Source organism: Nesoenas mayeri, assembly GCF_963082525.1.
Source record: "Nesoenas mayeri genome assembly, chromosome: Z".
In the NCBI taxonomy this organism is placed as follows: Eukaryota; Metazoa; Chordata; class Aves; order Columbiformes; family Columbidae; genus Nesoenas; species Nesoenas mayeri.
Genome location: NC_137542.1, coordinates 60,194,727 through 60,212,104, shown reverse-complemented (window position 1 = coordinate 60,212,104; position 17,378 = coordinate 60,194,727). Strand labels below are relative to the sequence as shown.

Below are 17,378 nucleotides of genomic sequence, written 5' to 3'. Positions count from 1 at the left end.
CTAGGTACAAAGTAAAAACACTATTCAGCATACAAATCATGGTTTGTAATCAAAATCAGCCTCTAATGGAATCAGTTTAGATGTAGGCAGCCAGCATAGTTTTGGGGTCTACTTAAATTCTTTTTGAATGCTTAGAGTCAGAACGTATTCTCCATTTTGCAGCTTACAAGATAATTAACAGTTTCAGATTGCAGGGAACCAGACTCTATTTATCTTGGAATAGCCTTAACTAGTAACTTTAAAAGGCTAATACTTAGGCTTAGCAGTTAATTGTTTACTTAACAGAACTTAGAATCAATTGCTAGCTAAAGGTGGACATAATTTATCCCTTGGGGCTATATTACATGTCTAGAAATCCCTTCACTTTTCCTTCCCACCTTGACTATCTGAGATTCTTTAGAAGAATTTTGATGAAGGTATTCTGGAACACTTGAAATGCCTAAATTTAATGCTATAAGCCCTTTGGAATAAATGCACGCAAGCAAAAAATCAGCTTTGTTTGAAATCTGATAGAATTCTAGCAAGATATCAGTTTATCCCAAGGAAGAATTTAAACATTATGAAACTTTTCTTCAGTTGTGAGAGAGGAAAAAAAATGGTATGAATTTCAATCTCTGATCCTGCAAAAACAAGTGTCTTCAGTGACAGCATTCCTATTGAAGAGTTGCATATGGAAAATTACAAATAATTTAAATTCTTCTGTTGTAAGATGTTTGTGGGGTCACAGCTTTCATTATTTATGTTACAAATGTACAAAAATTTTATTCCTTTTAAAGTGTGATGCATTGATTTCTGAACGCTACAAAATATCATTGTAACATATTGATGGTTCAGTAGTCCATCCAAAATGGAGAAAAAAAATCAAATCAAAATTTAAAACTAACAACTATTGAATGGATAGCATTCCTGTAATTTATCAGTGTCAAAATATTCTTCAGGTTATGATCTTATAAACACTTAAGTACAGACCCAATGAAGTTACTTTCCTTGACATATTGAAGCAAGCTTAACTTGGAGAAAATCTGAGACCGTATCAATTAAAATGTTTTTGCATCTTAAGTATGTAGCATTAAAAAAAAAAAAAAAAAAAATCAATGCAAGAAAAAATTTAAAACTTTGATTAAACCCGCAGTTTTAATCGAACTTTTTTCTTTTAATAAGGCACTGTACACTGGCAGCCTTGAGAATAAAACCACCTATTCTGATTTCTGAATTGGAAAGTAGGAAGCAAATTTTATGACCTCTTCTCTGAAAGCACTGTCATTCTACATAAACAGTAAAGTATATAAAAAATAGAGGTCTTAATTCCAGATGAAATTAGAATTGGAAGCAAACACACACCTGATGAAATCCCAAGAGATCCACAAAAAAAAAGGAAACATACATACGTAAGGAAAGGACAGTTAGACCCAGTAATGTTTCTGTCTATACAAATATAATAGATAATTGCAGAAAACTGTTACAGATATTTATTACCGCAATTTATAGATGAGAAATTCCTCTACTACACAATAAAATGTGTGTGACACTAGTGTCTTTACACAGGCAGTATTTTAGTTAAAATTCCTAAATGAAATCTTTCAACAAGACTACTATAGAAGACTACTGTGATATATCAGGTCGTAAAATGGGCAAGTCACACTCAAGAAGGAAAATATGCTGAAAAATATTACTGTTCTTAAAACAACTCACCAGTGCACTAAGTTTATGAGGTTGGGGGTGCAGCAGTATTGACTCCCTGCTTTCCAACAGCTTACATGTATAACCACTAGAGAGCAGCTTGACATTTAAATAAGCTTTTTTCTCTATCCTACAATAAAATTTGCTTTGCATCAGGTAAGCAAATAGTTTCTCCTGAGTATATGCAAACTCTAAATACAAATGGTCTCATCAACTGTTTTCACCTTCCTTCAACTAGATGGATAATTATAGTTGATTGATGTATGCCCCCTTGCAGCTTGTCAAAGGGATTACAAATGCTGGTTACTTGGCTGGAATCCATTGTTAACCTTTTTTTTGCTAGACTTGAAACTATCCTGTATCTCTCCTCATGCAAATTCAACTCTTGAAGGTGGTTTGGTTTTTTTTTTTGGTACTTGTATCAGGTTAAAAGGGGTAATAAATAAAACAAGAACTGTCTGCTCCACTTTATCCAACAAGCAGACACTGTTTATTTAGTCTCCCTTCCCCTGGCCCCCACTTACTAAAGTTTATAGAAGCGAAATAAACAAATACTTCAGAAGCTTAACAAAAAAAAAACCCAAAACAAACAAAAAAACCCCACCACACAAAACCACCTCCTTCCCGGCCCCCACAACACTAAATCCTCTTTCCTAATAAGCACAGGATAGAAAAAAATAAACATGACTAAATTCAATAACAGACTGAGAAGAGTTACAGCAAAAGTAATACTATTAACCTGTTCTGTTCTGTATAACCATGGGCAAAAAAGTATAAAGCAAATATTCATCATAAGGCTTAATTTTATATACCTGTTTTTGCCAGTATCATGTCTTATGCTTTAAAAAGGAAACACCATGGAAGCTTTGTCAAAGCAATTTCCAATAAATGTTCCCTTAAATGAGCTCTGTAATTGAACTTGTTCCTTAAATGAGTTCTGTAATGACTGAATTTTTTTTTCAGACTTCAAAACATTTCAGAAGTCTGGTTTATAGATTAAGCTTCCTGTGCCCAGCTAATTTTTAATTACAAACAAAAATACCAAAACCATTTAAAAGAACAAAGAAATATCCAGTAAATTGCTAGGATTTCCACATTATCATATTTGCCAGCTGCCACATAGGATGATGTCTTTGTTTTTCAAAGTTCAAATTTTTCTTTTTAAGTCTGTTGTATCCCAGAGAATATAAAGTAGACAATCATATACATGCTCACTTTTAAACTCATAAATAAGTCTCAGATTTCTAAGTAAAAGCTACTTTAAAATACTTTGAGGCCAGAACAAAAGGAACATGCACATAGAAAACTGACTTCTAAGACCTGTTAAATTAGATGCACAACTAAGGTCTCAATAACAGCTATTCTGTATTATTCTTGTAGGAAACAAAAATTAAGGTTTACATATCGAGTATGATGGAAAGTATGGAGAGATATGAAGGGAATCAAGTCAGGCAATGAATTTCATTGCAGTAAAGGTAACTACACTGCTACAGTACATGAACCAGTGTATTAAACACTGTTCCTAATGTGCCAAATGTGGAGGACACAAGAATGAGCTATAAACAAACTGCATTAGCAGTGCATTGAAGTTTTGCTTCCCTCTGCATTCAGGGATTGCTGTGATTTTTGCTACTCTGTCACTTCACGTAAGATTTGATATATGGATTCAGGAGAACAGCAGATCAGTGAATGCAGCTTTTATTAGGGCTAGAACACGGTAAGGTTTGTGACTGCCTTGTGGGACAAAGGGTCCTCACGCTACAGCACAGTACTGTGAAAACCTTAAAATATTTTATGTTGTATTTGACTCAAACTGGATCAGAACAACAGGTGCAGCTGTTGTGCAGGCTTCTTTAAAAGGTAAACAAACCCCATCCCTTTTCATCATCAGAAGTTATGCAATTTAAAACAAACAAAAGCAAACCCGTCGCCCTCTGAATGCTTGGATTTCCAAAGAAATATTATAGCTAAAATAATTTTTCCAACCATATCCCATTAAATTTCTTTAGCTATCATGGATATTGAAGTATTTAGCATAATAATTACAAACCAAACTATGTTATTTCAAAATAAATTTAAAATAAAATTCATCTAGGTGGCATAAGCAAAATGGATTTTGGCTGCTTTACTCACTTCCCCTCCAAGGAAACAGGATCAGGCTAATGACATTCTGCCCGTTATTTAGTGATGATATTTTAAACTGGTTTAGCTGGACAGCACAGATTACACTCTGCCAGCCTCCACTCAAATTCTTTGAAGATATGCAATTGTTCAGCTCTACATCTCAGCTCAAATGCTTGATAGCATTTACAATACATAAAGAATCCTGCTCCTCATCTCTCGTTATATGAAAACCTCCTGTGATTTCCTGAAATGAACAAGATTTTTAAGTGTTCTCATCTCACACCAATAAATATTCATTCGACAATCTGTCAGATACCCAGCTTCAAAAGATAACTGGCTTGAAGGCAAATATATGTTAATTACGGCTTTTGAATTCTTCAGGAACTGAAGCTGTAAGACCTACACTTCACAGAATCACAGAATGTCAGGGATTGGAAGGGACCTCGAAAAATCATCTAGTCCAACCCCCCTGCCGGAGCAGGAACGCCTAGGTGAGGTTACACAGGAATGTGTCCAGGCAGGTTTTGAATGTCTCCAGAGAAGGAGACTCCACAGCTCCCCTGGGCAGCCTGTTCCAGTGTCTGTCAACCTCACCATGAAGAAGTTTCTTCTCATATTTAAGTGGAACCTCCTGTGTTGCAGTTTGAAACCACTGCCCCTTGTCCTATCATTAGTTGTCACCGAGAAGAGCCCCGTGACACTCATCCTTTTACATATTTCTAAACATTAATGAGGTCACCCCTCAGTCTCCTCCAAACTAAAGAGACCCAGCTCCCTCAGCCATTCTTCATAAGGGAGATGCTCCAGTCCATCATTGTTGCCCTGCGCTGGACTCTCTCTAGCAGTTCCCTGTCCTTCTGGAACTGAGGGGCCCAGAACCGGACACAATATTCCAGATGTGGTCTCACCAGGGCAGAGGAGAGGGGAAGGAGAATCTCTCTTGACCTACTAACCACCCCACTTCTAATACACTTCAGGATGCCATTGGCCTTCCTGGCCACAAGGGCACAATGCTGGCTCATGGTCATCCTGCTGTCCACCAGGACACCCACTTTCCCATACACTGCTCTCCAACAGGTCATTCCCCAACTTATACTGCTATCCTTGTGCTTAAAAAGAAGAAATAGCAGGGAAAAATGCCAAACAGAAAGATCCAAGGTGTAAGAGAGTATTTTTGTATAATACAAAAACAATGCTTCAGTAAAAATTACCTGGCCTAAAAGAGCTGGCCTTGTGGTCCAGCAGGTTTATGTGATGTTATTTGATGTATTCTAACATAATTGGACTAAGCCAGCAAGTTTGAGATAAAAATAACAGCAACATTTTTTTCTTTGGGGAAAAAGTTCCATTTACAGTCTGTTTCTCTGACATGCATCACAAACACATTTATCCTTTATAAGGCAGTATCAAAAGTACATTTCCACTGCTAATTAAAAGCAGTTCAAAACACAGAGCTTTTAACTTACTCCACATCCAAGTAACAGAAAGGTAGAAAAGTTATAAAAATAATTTTACCTTTTCTAGCTTTTTAGCCTCAATATGTCGCAGCACCTGTTCCCTCCAGTCATGAGGGACTTTGCTTTTTCCTGAAGGGTCTAATAAAGAGTGCTCAGAGTTAACCCTTGGGTTTGATCTCTTTGAAGGGCTAGTCCGTGAGTAATTGAAGTCACTAACTGACATAGTTCTTTCTGGTATTTCATTCACTGATGGCCGAGCACTCTGTGGTCGTGGTACATTTGGACCATCAATGCTGTATGTTCTGGCAGAAAGAGGTCTCTGTTGCCCAGACATCAGTGGTGGAGCTCTTCCCATTGAATGCAAATCTCTGTATGTTAAATAGTCACCTTCAGGAACCTGAGTGCGCCTTGAAGGTCCAGTATCCCCAATATTTATAGAAGCTGTAGAAGACACACTGCTCTGCCTTTGAAGAGTGTGTCTGGTTGCTCCTGGGAGCAATCTGTCATTCGGTGGAATAGCCCACATATCTATATGTCTCCCAGCCATCCGTTGATGAGTGTTATATATAGCACTGGCTCGGACATTGTTATGATTGGAGAAATTCATATTGGCAGAATGCTTTACATAGGTGGGGGTTTCTGTGCTGTCAGACCTAAGGAGACGTGAAGGAGGTAAGCTGCCTTGTTCTACTGGGGTGTTCTGTTTCTGGGACCACAAGGTGTCTTTTGCTGCTGCACTGCTGCTGTACTGTATATTATACTGGGGAGCGGTGAACATCTGTGCACCACCTGTCACTGATCCTCTCACTACATTAGCACCTTCGGGGTTGTGATTTGAGTCAAACTTGAACACCGTTTTTGTAGAAGATACTAAATCAGATGATGACGACGACCCAGGAAAAACCTGCAAAGGCTGATCATACAGAAGAGTGGCGGATTTACTTCGGACTATGTTTTTTCCATCTGCAGTATCGGACGCTGATTTTACAACTGTGTTTGGCTGTTGAGGGCCATTCTCATTGACAATATCGTAGATTTTCAGACCACCAGTGTCCATACTGGTGATGCTGTGAGATTTCATCACAGGACCACTTCTCTGTGGGGACAAATCTTCAGTGCTCCTCGAAACAGACAGCTCAGCAGAATCACCATCAACTGTAGTGCTTCTTGTAAGTTTGTCTTTACTTGGAGACTGTACTGTTTCCTCAGGATGTCCATTTACTTTATTTACAGGATATTTATTTTCATTTTCCAAGTGCTCACTTTCTTCTTTTCTGTTGTTATTCAAAAAGCCTTTTACTGAAACTATTTCCTGTGTTTGTAACCTTTCCATGGAAACTGGCACTGCCTCTTCACTAACGAGCTTATTGATATTCATGTTTATTTGGTCTAATTTGTGAGACTCCTCTGTAGGAGTGCTCAGGTCAACACCTTTTCCTATCAGGCCTAATCTTTCTTCAATGCTTAATTCATATTCAGACAAATTTGTAACCTTCTCTTGCACATTTGTTTTTTCTTCTACTGTAATGCTCAATTCACCTCCATTTTGCAAAAGATTATTCAAATTTTCATCTTCTCGCCTGGAAAACAAGATGGTTCTTAAGAAAAATCCCCAAAGGAACCAACATATTCTCTCAAGAACTGTTTTAGGAGAAATAATCTTTAGTATGCAACACAGCTACGTTGTGCACACGAAACAGGACAAATACCAACATACAACCAGATCTATGATTTGCTTTCTTACCATTACAGAAACATATTATAGAGCAGGCTGATTTTGGCAACATTTGTGTCATCTGATTTCAGAAGTGTGTTTAAATTCAACAGGAATTTTTAACAACAGGTTAAAAGCATCAAAAAGTACAAAAGTGACAATAACTAGGTTTTTAATCAGATATTTGCAAGTTCCATGATAGTTCTGGACAAATGTCTTGTTTCTATTTGTATTTTTTTTTCTAAAATTGCACTAACAAAACCTCAAGAAGAGTCGAAATGTGTAAGCGCATTCTAAAAGCCTTTTATAGTTACAGTAGTAATCAAATCAATCTTCAGAATTATCCAAATAAAAACCTAGAGCTTTTAAAATGGTGTCTTGAAGTATTTTGCAGGGATAACAAACTATAAGGATGAAATTTTATACTCTGCTATTAAAACAAATGGAAACCACATATCATGTACTAAAATAAGCCTCTGAATTTTATCATCCTTTTTTTTTAAGGTAACTATTTCAACACCTAGCCTTATTTTAAAACATTAAAATTTAAATGATTTCGTGTAATATAAAATAATTAATTAAATTAATGGACACATAATATGAAAGATTAAATAACACTTTTCTACTATATTTGCACCGTGGCATACAGTATCTTACAAACCTGATCTTGGATAAAACAGCAGCATGTGTTTCTTTGTCTGGAGAACAGAGAGAAATATCTTGGCTGCTATCAGTATTTAAGGAAACAGAATCTGACATTCGAGAAGGAGAAGAACAGTTGCTGTTATTTTGATTGATATTGTGGGTAGCTTCATCTGATAAGGAATCAACATCTTTTGAATCATCTGAAATAAAAATTAGCCTGTTTAGTTACAGACACAAACATCTGTTTAACAGCCATTTAATGTGTGTATTTTATGGTATTTAGAAATTGTCTCTTTTTCTTCAGTAATTCTTACTCCTGGAAACTAAAATGTAAGGTAACACCTTTGCAAACTTCATTTAAACTTACAAAAGACTGTTTGCAATAGTTCCTGTTTTTTAAATATTAGGCTTAATGTAAAAAGCCCTCCCCTGTTAATGAAATTTAACTTGTAGATTTCTTCCAAGTTTCCTTAGCATAACATAGTGCTACATTACATAGTATTTCCCCAAAATATCTACCAAATCATATTTCTATTTTTGCAATTATTTCAAAGTTTTGAGTTACATGAGTCTATTAGCCTCTATGAAAATTAAGTCTACTGCTTCACATGCAGACTTTTGAAAAGTGTACACCATTCCTGATTTCAAACTTAATGACATTGTTAAATATCCACTTATTAGACCAAGTAGTCTGGAAAGACTTAGATCACTGGATAAGTTATACATAATTTCACAAATGTAAAAAAAAACAGGAAATAAAAATGCTCTTCCACAGTGCTGGAATCCAGGGGATGCCCATGCTTTGCTGATCACTTAGGAGTAATTTATACTTGTGCACATTGATTGTTGTGTAATGTATGCATACTTACATACTACATTAATACAAAAATAATTTCTCTGTGGGACTTTAAGCCAGCTATGACTTCAATATGAGAGTACAAATACATTAAATTTTTGCTTCAAGACACAGCTACAGGTGCCAAAAGCATAGATTTTGTGAAACTAATGTCTGTCTCTAGAGACAAGAAATAAGTCTGGACTTAGGACTCCAGTCAGACACAAAAACCCAAAGGCAACATTGATAAACATGAATCTTGTCACCTGTATGTGATCCTAAGCAGACTCTTCCTGCTACCTCCCTGTGGTTTTCCTTCATCCTCCCTAAATCTCACTCTTTATCATCTAATGGCTAGAAAAGACTTTTGCCCTAGAAAGTACTGAACTAGTATATCATAAGAAGAAAATAAAATTTGCTCTCTAACTTTCAAATTATGTTGCTTCTAAATCCTAGGTCATTCCTTACTCTTAAGGAAATTATTACCCAGACCAAAATTATCTTTCAGAGAATATAAAAGTTAGGTAACAAAAACAGCGTTCCAAAGTTTCCTGTTAAAGGAATGAAGAAAAATAAAAGAATAAAGTGATTGTGGAGGAAGAGCTGAGAGAAGATAAGTTTATTCTTAAACCTCAGGAAGAGAGCACAGCTTCTCTGAGAAATTTAAGCAAGTGACATTGCTGCCTACAGCAGTAATAATACACAAAATCTGGGGGAGGGAAAAATACAGAGTATTTCCAAGGTAAATAACTCTTTCTGCAATCCTTTTCTTAAGCTTATCAAGACTCTGTTAAAGCTAACAGTCCCCCAAAACACAGATCTCCTCTCCTCTGCTTTTAAACTGATGACAAGAATCAAGGAAATTAGCATATCAACACAGCTTCCTCTACCAAGCACTCAAGCATAAGTTATTGCATTTTCTTCTGCTTTCATTGCTCAGCTAGAGAATTGATCATTTTTTTTTAAAACATACAAATTAAATCTACTTTCACATAATTTAATTGGAAAAATTTAGCCATTTTGAGTTGAGAAATTGCTTTTTAATCTAACCTTTTTTGTTATTGCTAAGAGCTACCACTTTCGGTTGGTTTATGGAGGTTTCTATCAGTGGTGGTCGCATTTCTGCCATTTTCATCTCTTCATCAGAGGAGAGTTCTTCTGACTCCTGCTAAAGAAAAAACAGCTTTATGCTATGCATTTTGAAGAACTGCTTAAAGGTTAAGTAAATACTATCTCAACTGTCCCGCACTGAACAATAAAGGAGAAAAAATAAACAGGCAACATAACACAGGCATAAGAACTGTGTAGTACATTCATCGTGCAAATCCACTGAATTTAGTAATATTTGCCCCCGAATTACCTTTAAGAAACAGCACATGCAGACCTGCATTGTCACTAATGAACTCCATGGGAACGGCACTCAAACTGGTAACTCCAGCTGCAAAAACCTACCTGAAGCAAGCAGATGCAGCCCTTGCTCCACCATTAGAGAAAACCTCCAGTTGAGTTCAAGTCACAAAGTAATCACAGAACCAGCAAATAACCCAGATTGAGTAGCTGGATGTTGATTTTGTAGAAAATAGCTCAAACTTAAACAGCTATAGAGTGGCATGACTAAGACAATCTTAGAAATGGAGAGCTATGATGTGAGAAAAGAGTGAATGGAGCTTGAGTTGCCTAGTCTAGCAACAAAAAAGCAAGTGTAGCTTGGGTTGATACCTTTAAATTTATGTTCAAGGTAAATTCCAAAAGGAAGAGAAGTTAGTTAACTTGGAGAACAATGGCAGAGGCATAAAGCAATGCTGAATACATTTAAGCTAGAAATCACTAGTTCCTGACCATAAGATGGAGCTAGGTACACTCATGAAAGAGATTAACTGACAAAGCTGCTGCAAGAGCAGCCATGAGACTACTGCCAGCCCTGTATTCTCATTATCTTAGAAACCCTATTGTTTGTAGTAACATTTTGAAGAAAAACCCCTTACCTTCCCTAAAGTGGAAATTTATAGTAAAGATGCTTCCTATTACAAGTGGTACAAAATTGATGTTGCATATTGCAAAAACAGTCTTTTAACAATCACTTTTTCTTGCAAGCTTCACAACATTTAATGTGTGGAACCTACTGGAGCACCATCTTCCCATGATACTAACTACCTAGCCAGTTCTTTGGACTGCAGGCAGGACAAACCTACTGACAAGTAGAAAACAAGCTAACCAAAAAGCAATTGAAAATAAAAATCTGGTTTTCTCTGCAATTGGAACAGACAACCTCTTCACTGCTTTTGCCACATTGTTCTTCCTCTTGGAGGTGACATACAACAACTGTAATCAATGCTAACATGGAAAAATTATATACACAGAAAGTTAGATATCTGGATTCAACTGCAACAGTTAGCAGCAAGTTATTACATGGAAGTAAGGAATCTGCTATCCCTGATGAACACACTGCTGCCTCTTTCACTTACTGGCATATAGCCAGCTACAAAGAATTGCTGCCACCATTGTTAGATAACTAATAAGATTTTCTGAAATTATATTTTTAAACTAAAGAAAAACGTCAAAACCAATATTTTCAGAAAGTATGTAGAAGCAGGAACATGCTAGTGGGTAAACAGCCAGTAACAGCTACAACTGCTTGTCACAAAGTCTCTTCAGCAAAAGTATGATATATGCATGTTCCACTGCTTATACAACACAGGCAAAAATAATCTGCTTGTGAAACTATGGGAAATAAAAACATTTTACAGGTTGTGACTGGCAACTGATTAAGTGACAAGTTCCAAAATTTGTCATTAGTCTGAAACACTCTAAGTAAACGAATACATGGTGTCTATCAGAGAGATGTACAAGGTGTTTAGAAGTTCTAAACCTCTGACTATTTTATAAGAGATGACTACAACCCAAGTCATATTAATGACAGCTCACTAATAAACACAGAGGAATACATACATTTAAACCCACCTTTACTTTTCATTTTAAATGAACGTGCATAGTCACTTCGACATACAAGTTTGATTGCTCCCACTAATCAGGTATTTTGCCATTTCAGTGACAATTAAGTGGATATTTCATGAGGAACTGACAATCAAACAAAACCTGGAAAATTATGTCTAAGTCTTTTTACAGTTTGATAATTAGGTCAACTTTTAATTGAGTTTGCTTTATTTTTGTTTAAATGCATGTGTCTTTTATTATTAACTTATTAGATATTCGAACTTTTACTTAGTAAAATCTCAAGAGAGAAAAACAGTGCCTTGCAAACCATCTGTATTTACAGCACTTATGGATGACAATTTTCTGCTATTGTCAATGTAAGTTTTCATCTCCCAGAGCAACAAATTCAATACAAGACCAGCACAATTCATTGTTCATTGCAATACCGTACCTCGAGCGTGTCTTCATGGTTGACAATCGTTTTCGTGTTCTGCAAGGTTTTAACAAGTGCAGTCAGCTGTGAATTTGTGGCACTGTGCTCAGCTTCTGCTTCAGTAGTTTTCTGCACAGAGCCTCCTGCTGAATATTGCTTTCTCTCATCTGCTTTGTTCTTTGCTGAAGCAATTTCTGAAGTCTACAGGATTAAGAACATTAGCAGAAAAAACAGCCTGAAAGGTTTTCAGTAACATATGATACTTAGAGTTAACATTATGTATTTTGGGAAACTACAGAATGGAAAATCTGAGGTTTGAAATTCTAAAGTCTGAAATGCACCAGGTATGAAATGCAGGGAAATCTCTGAAGATTACTGAGGTACAGTCCTATCCTTTGTCAATTAGTTTGACTCTCCTCCTTATTGAAGTTAATTTGTACCATTAAATTTCCAGATAAATAAAAAGAAGTCCAAGATTATCTACAATGAGGCATGTCAGCACCAAACAGTAGTCCCATCACACTACATAAACCTGTTAGAGACTCCTGAGCCAACTTGCTACAATTGCCTTCCCAACTTATCACATAAACCCTTCAGTCACAAGGGCAGCAGTTAAGATCCTTAGAGATTATACTGAATTTCGTTGTCAAGTTTGGAGATAAGAGAGGATCAGAGGATGACAAAGATGCCATCCTCCAGAATCTGGAGAAGCCAGCTCCTTAACACTTCTACAGCTTCTATTTGCCTGAGAAGCAAGTCACTTTCCTTGTTCTTTGTGTCAGAGGAAAATTGCTATTGCAAACCAGGCATTTATTACAGACTTCTTCAGGCAGTGAAGAGGTAAACTCCATTCTTTAATCTGCCAATTTTTCTTGCTAAAGCATTAGTGGGGACAGAGAAGAGAATTAAAATGAATCAATGACACTCTAGAACTTTGGAAGTTCATGCAAAACCAGAAGAGATAATTATCTCTAACCTTTACCCCCACATCTTTTACAGAAACTGTCTGGCCTTCTTGTTTTGACTCCTTGGCAATATCTTCAGTAGATTCTTCATCCTTTAGCCTATGTACAATTGTCTGGACTGTTTTGACCATATTCTTCAGTTCATCAGGATATGGAGTTGGATACCTCTTCAGGTTGCCTTCCTGTGTTTACAAAAAAGCAATAATGTTCTACATTTAACTAAATGCCATAATTAAAACATCAGCTTTAAAATAGGCAATTAATTAGGACAAAACACTGAACTATCTATAGTACCCACTTTGCTGTTTGTGTCTACCTGCACTGGTACAGACTTAGGTTTATTAAACCCAGCAAGATGATGAATCAGGTTTTCCTTCTCTCTCCAAAATGCGTCCAGTGACTGCAAGCAGGAAGAACTATGACAACCGTAATTAACTTAAAGAAAAAATAAGATTAATCATTGTTTCCTCACTGTCCTTCTCCATGACATCACCAGTCAGGTAGTCATCTATGAAGAGTTATACCCTACATTGCCATATATCAGCTGAGAGTCTTTCCATTGTGGTGCACTTTAAATGATCTGGCTAAAAATAAACAAGCAAAAAACACCCAACACACAACCAACCCCCAAAACATGGTGTTTCATCCTGTTCGATACTCTTCACTAATAACTGAAGACTTGATTTCTTGAGCAGAGCAAAATCCACAGCCAAATTAAGGAAAAGGATGGGATTCTGGGGTGGTGATAAGAGGGAGGGGAAAAAATAAATTCAAAACTAACCCGAGGTGGTGCCTCTCTCTCATCTTTGTCTTCATCACACTCAAATGCCACCTGAGCACGCTGTTTTCGCTGTTCCTCCCACAGAGATGGATTGAAACTTTCATTATCAGACATGAACATAACTGAAAAAAAAAAAAAGACTCTCTTATGCATAGGATACATTTCTCTTGGATGGGCTTGGTGTGCTTTTGTATGCATTCTTAAAAGAGACTAGAGTAGTACCACTAATTGAATACTAGATGCACTGCCACACCTTCATGAACTTGGCTGTATTTTCATAATAGAAAAAAAACATCTGTAAAGTAAAATCTTCATACACACAGTTGTCCACTACACTCACACTTGAAAAGTTTCAGCAGAACTCTTTGCTGAAAAGGATTTTTATTCATATATATGTATAGATATGAAAATATGAATTTGTATATATATATATTTTATAGATTTATATAGCCTGACTTCAGAGAGGTGGTCTCATTAAGCACACAAAAGAGCATTCACCTGATTTCATTTAATGAAAATTTTAAAATGTGGAATACTTCATTATAGGGCTCAACAAGTGCACTGGAATACTTGTTACCCATTTATTGGGTAAGTTTACCATTTTAACACACCTGAAAATGGACTAATGGACTTTACTATCACTTAAACTGTTCCTGACCAAAAAAAGAACTTGACAGTGAATTTTTAAAATTTTAATTTTTAAAAATGAGATTTATTGAACTTTAAACCTGTTTGGATTAACCTCCTCAGAGGCAGGTTTTCTATCAACTCAAGCTGAACAAGCAGCTCTTTCCTTGTCTACAGAAAGGAACTCCAGCACCCGGGTAAAAAAAGTTCAAATGCTTTCAGTAACAATCCGGAACTTCACTGAATCTCCAAATGATTTTTTAATTCTCACATTCTATCAGAGGTATTGCATATGCATTATCTGCATTAGAAGGCACTAAAAATGATGCATAATTTACTGCTTTTGCTGATATTTTTGATTACTTCTCTTTCAGTGTACTACACACTTGTGCCATGGAAAAGCGAATGTTGCCACTTGTCAGTTTTCAGTTACTTCCATTGACATGTGTCTGTGTTCCATTCCACCGCCCCCCTCACCTTCTGTTAAATTAGCACAAGCATTTGCCTTCTGCCTTCTGCCTGGAGAAACAGAAGAGATTTAACCCTCTTTTCCTAACTCCTAGGGGGTGTTTCTTATGGCAAGTTACTTACTTTCCTATTTCACAATGTGCAGAAATAACTTTATGTCAAGGTATTAATATTGGCCCAACCTTTTATTAAACAGTTCCAAATATATGTAAGCAATATCCTTTTTTTCTTGGCCGATTTTTTTTTTCTTTTAAGAGAAAACAAAGAACGCTGTTTACTTGTCCAAAAATATGTACTCGGTAATGGAGGAAATGTTTTGGCTAATATTCTGTTAAATAGTCTGAAGCAGACATCTGCTAAGGGGAATTTGACCCTAACCACTAAGCTCTGCCAGAATGAAATACTGTGTCGCACTGGGAAGTAGCAGCCATCACAGAACATGATCCTGCCAGCCCATTCCTCACTTCACTCACTTAAACAGTTTAATCTAGAATTGACCAACATGTAGATCACATTAAGCTGCATATTTACTTCAAAACTGTATTTAACTATTATCTAGTGAAAATCATTAAGTGGGCAGTCTTCCCATTATTTTCAAATGGAGCATTCTGACATGTTATTTCAGAAATTCTTACCATCCTCGGTCCTCGGTTGCTGAGGGAACATGTAATTAGTAAGCACTGTTTTCTGTGTGTCAGGGTCAGCTTCTTTTTGAAGAGGGATAAGTGGTTTAGACTAGGGAACAAATGAAATAAGATTATGAGAATGTGTACATACAAGTAAATGTGATGTACATATCACAGAGCATGCCTGTCCCATTACTTTGAAGACTACTCTGTCTTGTATTAAAACATTACGCCTCTGAATAATTTTCACAAAAATAAGTTATTAACATGTCTGTCTTTGACTAACAACCGGCTTCAACTGAGAACTGAAACTCAGTAACAGCTTTAAGAGAAAAGTAAACACTGGGTATTTAAAAAATAGCTCAGTTCCTTGCCAGGAGTAATTACTATCCCAAAGGAGGCTGATCTGGAATACAAAGATAAAGCTGCCCATTTAAAGGTGCAGACAATCATGCAAAGAAAAATCTTGTACTCAGATTTTCATATCGACACAAGATCAAATATTCCACACCCCTTATAAAAAAGGGCAATGGATTCTTGAAATTACTGCATTAGTAAAAGTGCTTCCATTACATATACATCTGAAGCTAGTGGGTTTCTGATAGGTCTGTACACCTCAATTCTCTTTCTGTAAATCAGTGTAGTACACAGGGCTTCAATACACAGCAAAAATAGAAGCCACAAGCACCTGAGTTACTGCTTAATAGCTTGGAAGTCAGGCAGTCACAAAGGTGTGGTAAGAAACCTAGCTCAAAAAAAGCCATGCTAAATTTCCCCAATGGTATATCTGTGGAAGAAACCCACTCTACACATTCACCTATTAGCTTGCCAAACACTAACTCTCCTGTGTAAACAAGCTGAACTAAGAGAAAAAAAAACACCTAAAAACCCTACATCTGTTAAACTGCATCTCCTAACAGCACAGAACTTCGCTGGAAGTATGAAAATCTCCGAAGACAGGTAGTCCCAGTGTTTATTTCAGGAGAACTGACAATGTCAAGGAAGTACTTGTCTGGATACCCACCACCAGGTCTCATTATTTAATAGGTGGCTCTGTACTTGTCAATTCCACTAGAAAGTCGTTCATCTATTTTTAATTTTATAAAAATTCACCTGATTGTCTGATAGCCACATAGCAGTGAGCTGTTGCAGTTTTGTGAAGGTAAATGGCAGATTCTTCAATCTGTAAATTACAACAAGAATTTATATAAGTACACTTAGCAGTACAACTGAGACTGTTAAGAAACAATCCTGCATGAGCCTGAAAAAAGGTTTAAAAGGGACATTTACTGATATAATTGAATTAATAGCTATTGACAGTTGAAAGGCAACACCATTTAATTTAGATTCAAAGCTATATCTGGAATTAAAAAAAAAAACACCACACAAAAACCAGCAAACAAAACAATGTATTTCTGACTGGTTTAGCAATCAGCTTAAAAAGAGTGACAATGTAACTTGAATTTAACTCAGTTCAGTGACTTGAATACAATTTTGAAGACAACCTAAATTAATTGATATAAATACTCCGCACCTTATCTTACAATACACACGCATGCCAATTAAGAAAAAAAGTGGTACACCTGAAAATTGTGATTTTTTTTTTTTTTTTCCAAGCTACATGTTTGGGAAAGAGGCTGCCTTGGACAACGGAAGCTAATGGAACTAATGGATGAATCAAGCTACAGATGGAGTTCAGAAAAGCTGAATTGGTAGAACAGGAGGGAGAGTTCAGTTAGACTTATCTCTCCCAATATATTTCAATTCTACAAATTGGTCATTCCCTAAACACAAATGTTTTGTCAACTTCAAATGACCACCTCTAATAAAATACAACACTTTTCCCCCTTCCCCAGCAAACTCCAGTGTTTTACACTATACTGTTATACTGTTTTGTGTCTTCTATATGCAATAAAGGAAGTCATTAACTTTTAAGAAAGAATCAAAAATTTTATGAAAGTAACCAAACTAATTCGCCATAAAAATACATGCTATCAACCATTAATGTATTGAAGCTGTGCTTCAATGCATGTTCCAAGTCATCAAAATAAAGACAGCTTAATACAATGGAACAGCAAGGTCCAGAATA

At 36.3% G+C, this 17,378-nt stretch overlaps 1 protein-coding gene across 10 annotated transcripts in view; it reads right to left on the bottom strand.

The window, feature by feature from the left end:
• ERBIN (erbb2 interacting protein) overlaps window positions 1-17,378 on the bottom strand; it is a 117,514-nt gene that overhangs the window by 12,664 nt on the left and 87,472 nt on the right. For 9 of the 10 annotated variants that reach the window (XR_013923508.1, XM_080362029.1, XM_080362026.1 and 6 more), the window contains 8 exons: window positions 16,403-16,472; window positions 15,299-15,398; window positions 13,569-13,690; window positions 12,799-12,969; window positions 11,841-12,023; window positions 9,506-9,620; window positions 7,637-7,820; window positions 5,320-6,841 (listed from right to left, as the gene is read on the bottom strand). Coding sequence is in view for 9 of the 10 variants with exons in the window: in XM_080362029.1 (XP_080218155.1) it covers window positions 5,320-6,841; window positions 7,637-7,820; window positions 9,506-9,620; window positions 11,841-12,023; window positions 12,799-12,969; window positions 13,569-13,690; window positions 15,299-15,398; window positions 16,403-16,472 (2,467 nt within the window). In the remaining variant the exon portion in view is untranslated. The remainder of the gene's footprint in view (window positions 1-5,319; window positions 6,842-7,636; window positions 7,821-9,505; window positions 9,621-11,840; window positions 12,024-12,798; window positions 12,970-13,568; window positions 13,691-15,298; window positions 15,399-16,402; window positions 16,473-17,378) is intronic. The other variant, XM_080362033.1, reaches the window with a different exon arrangement.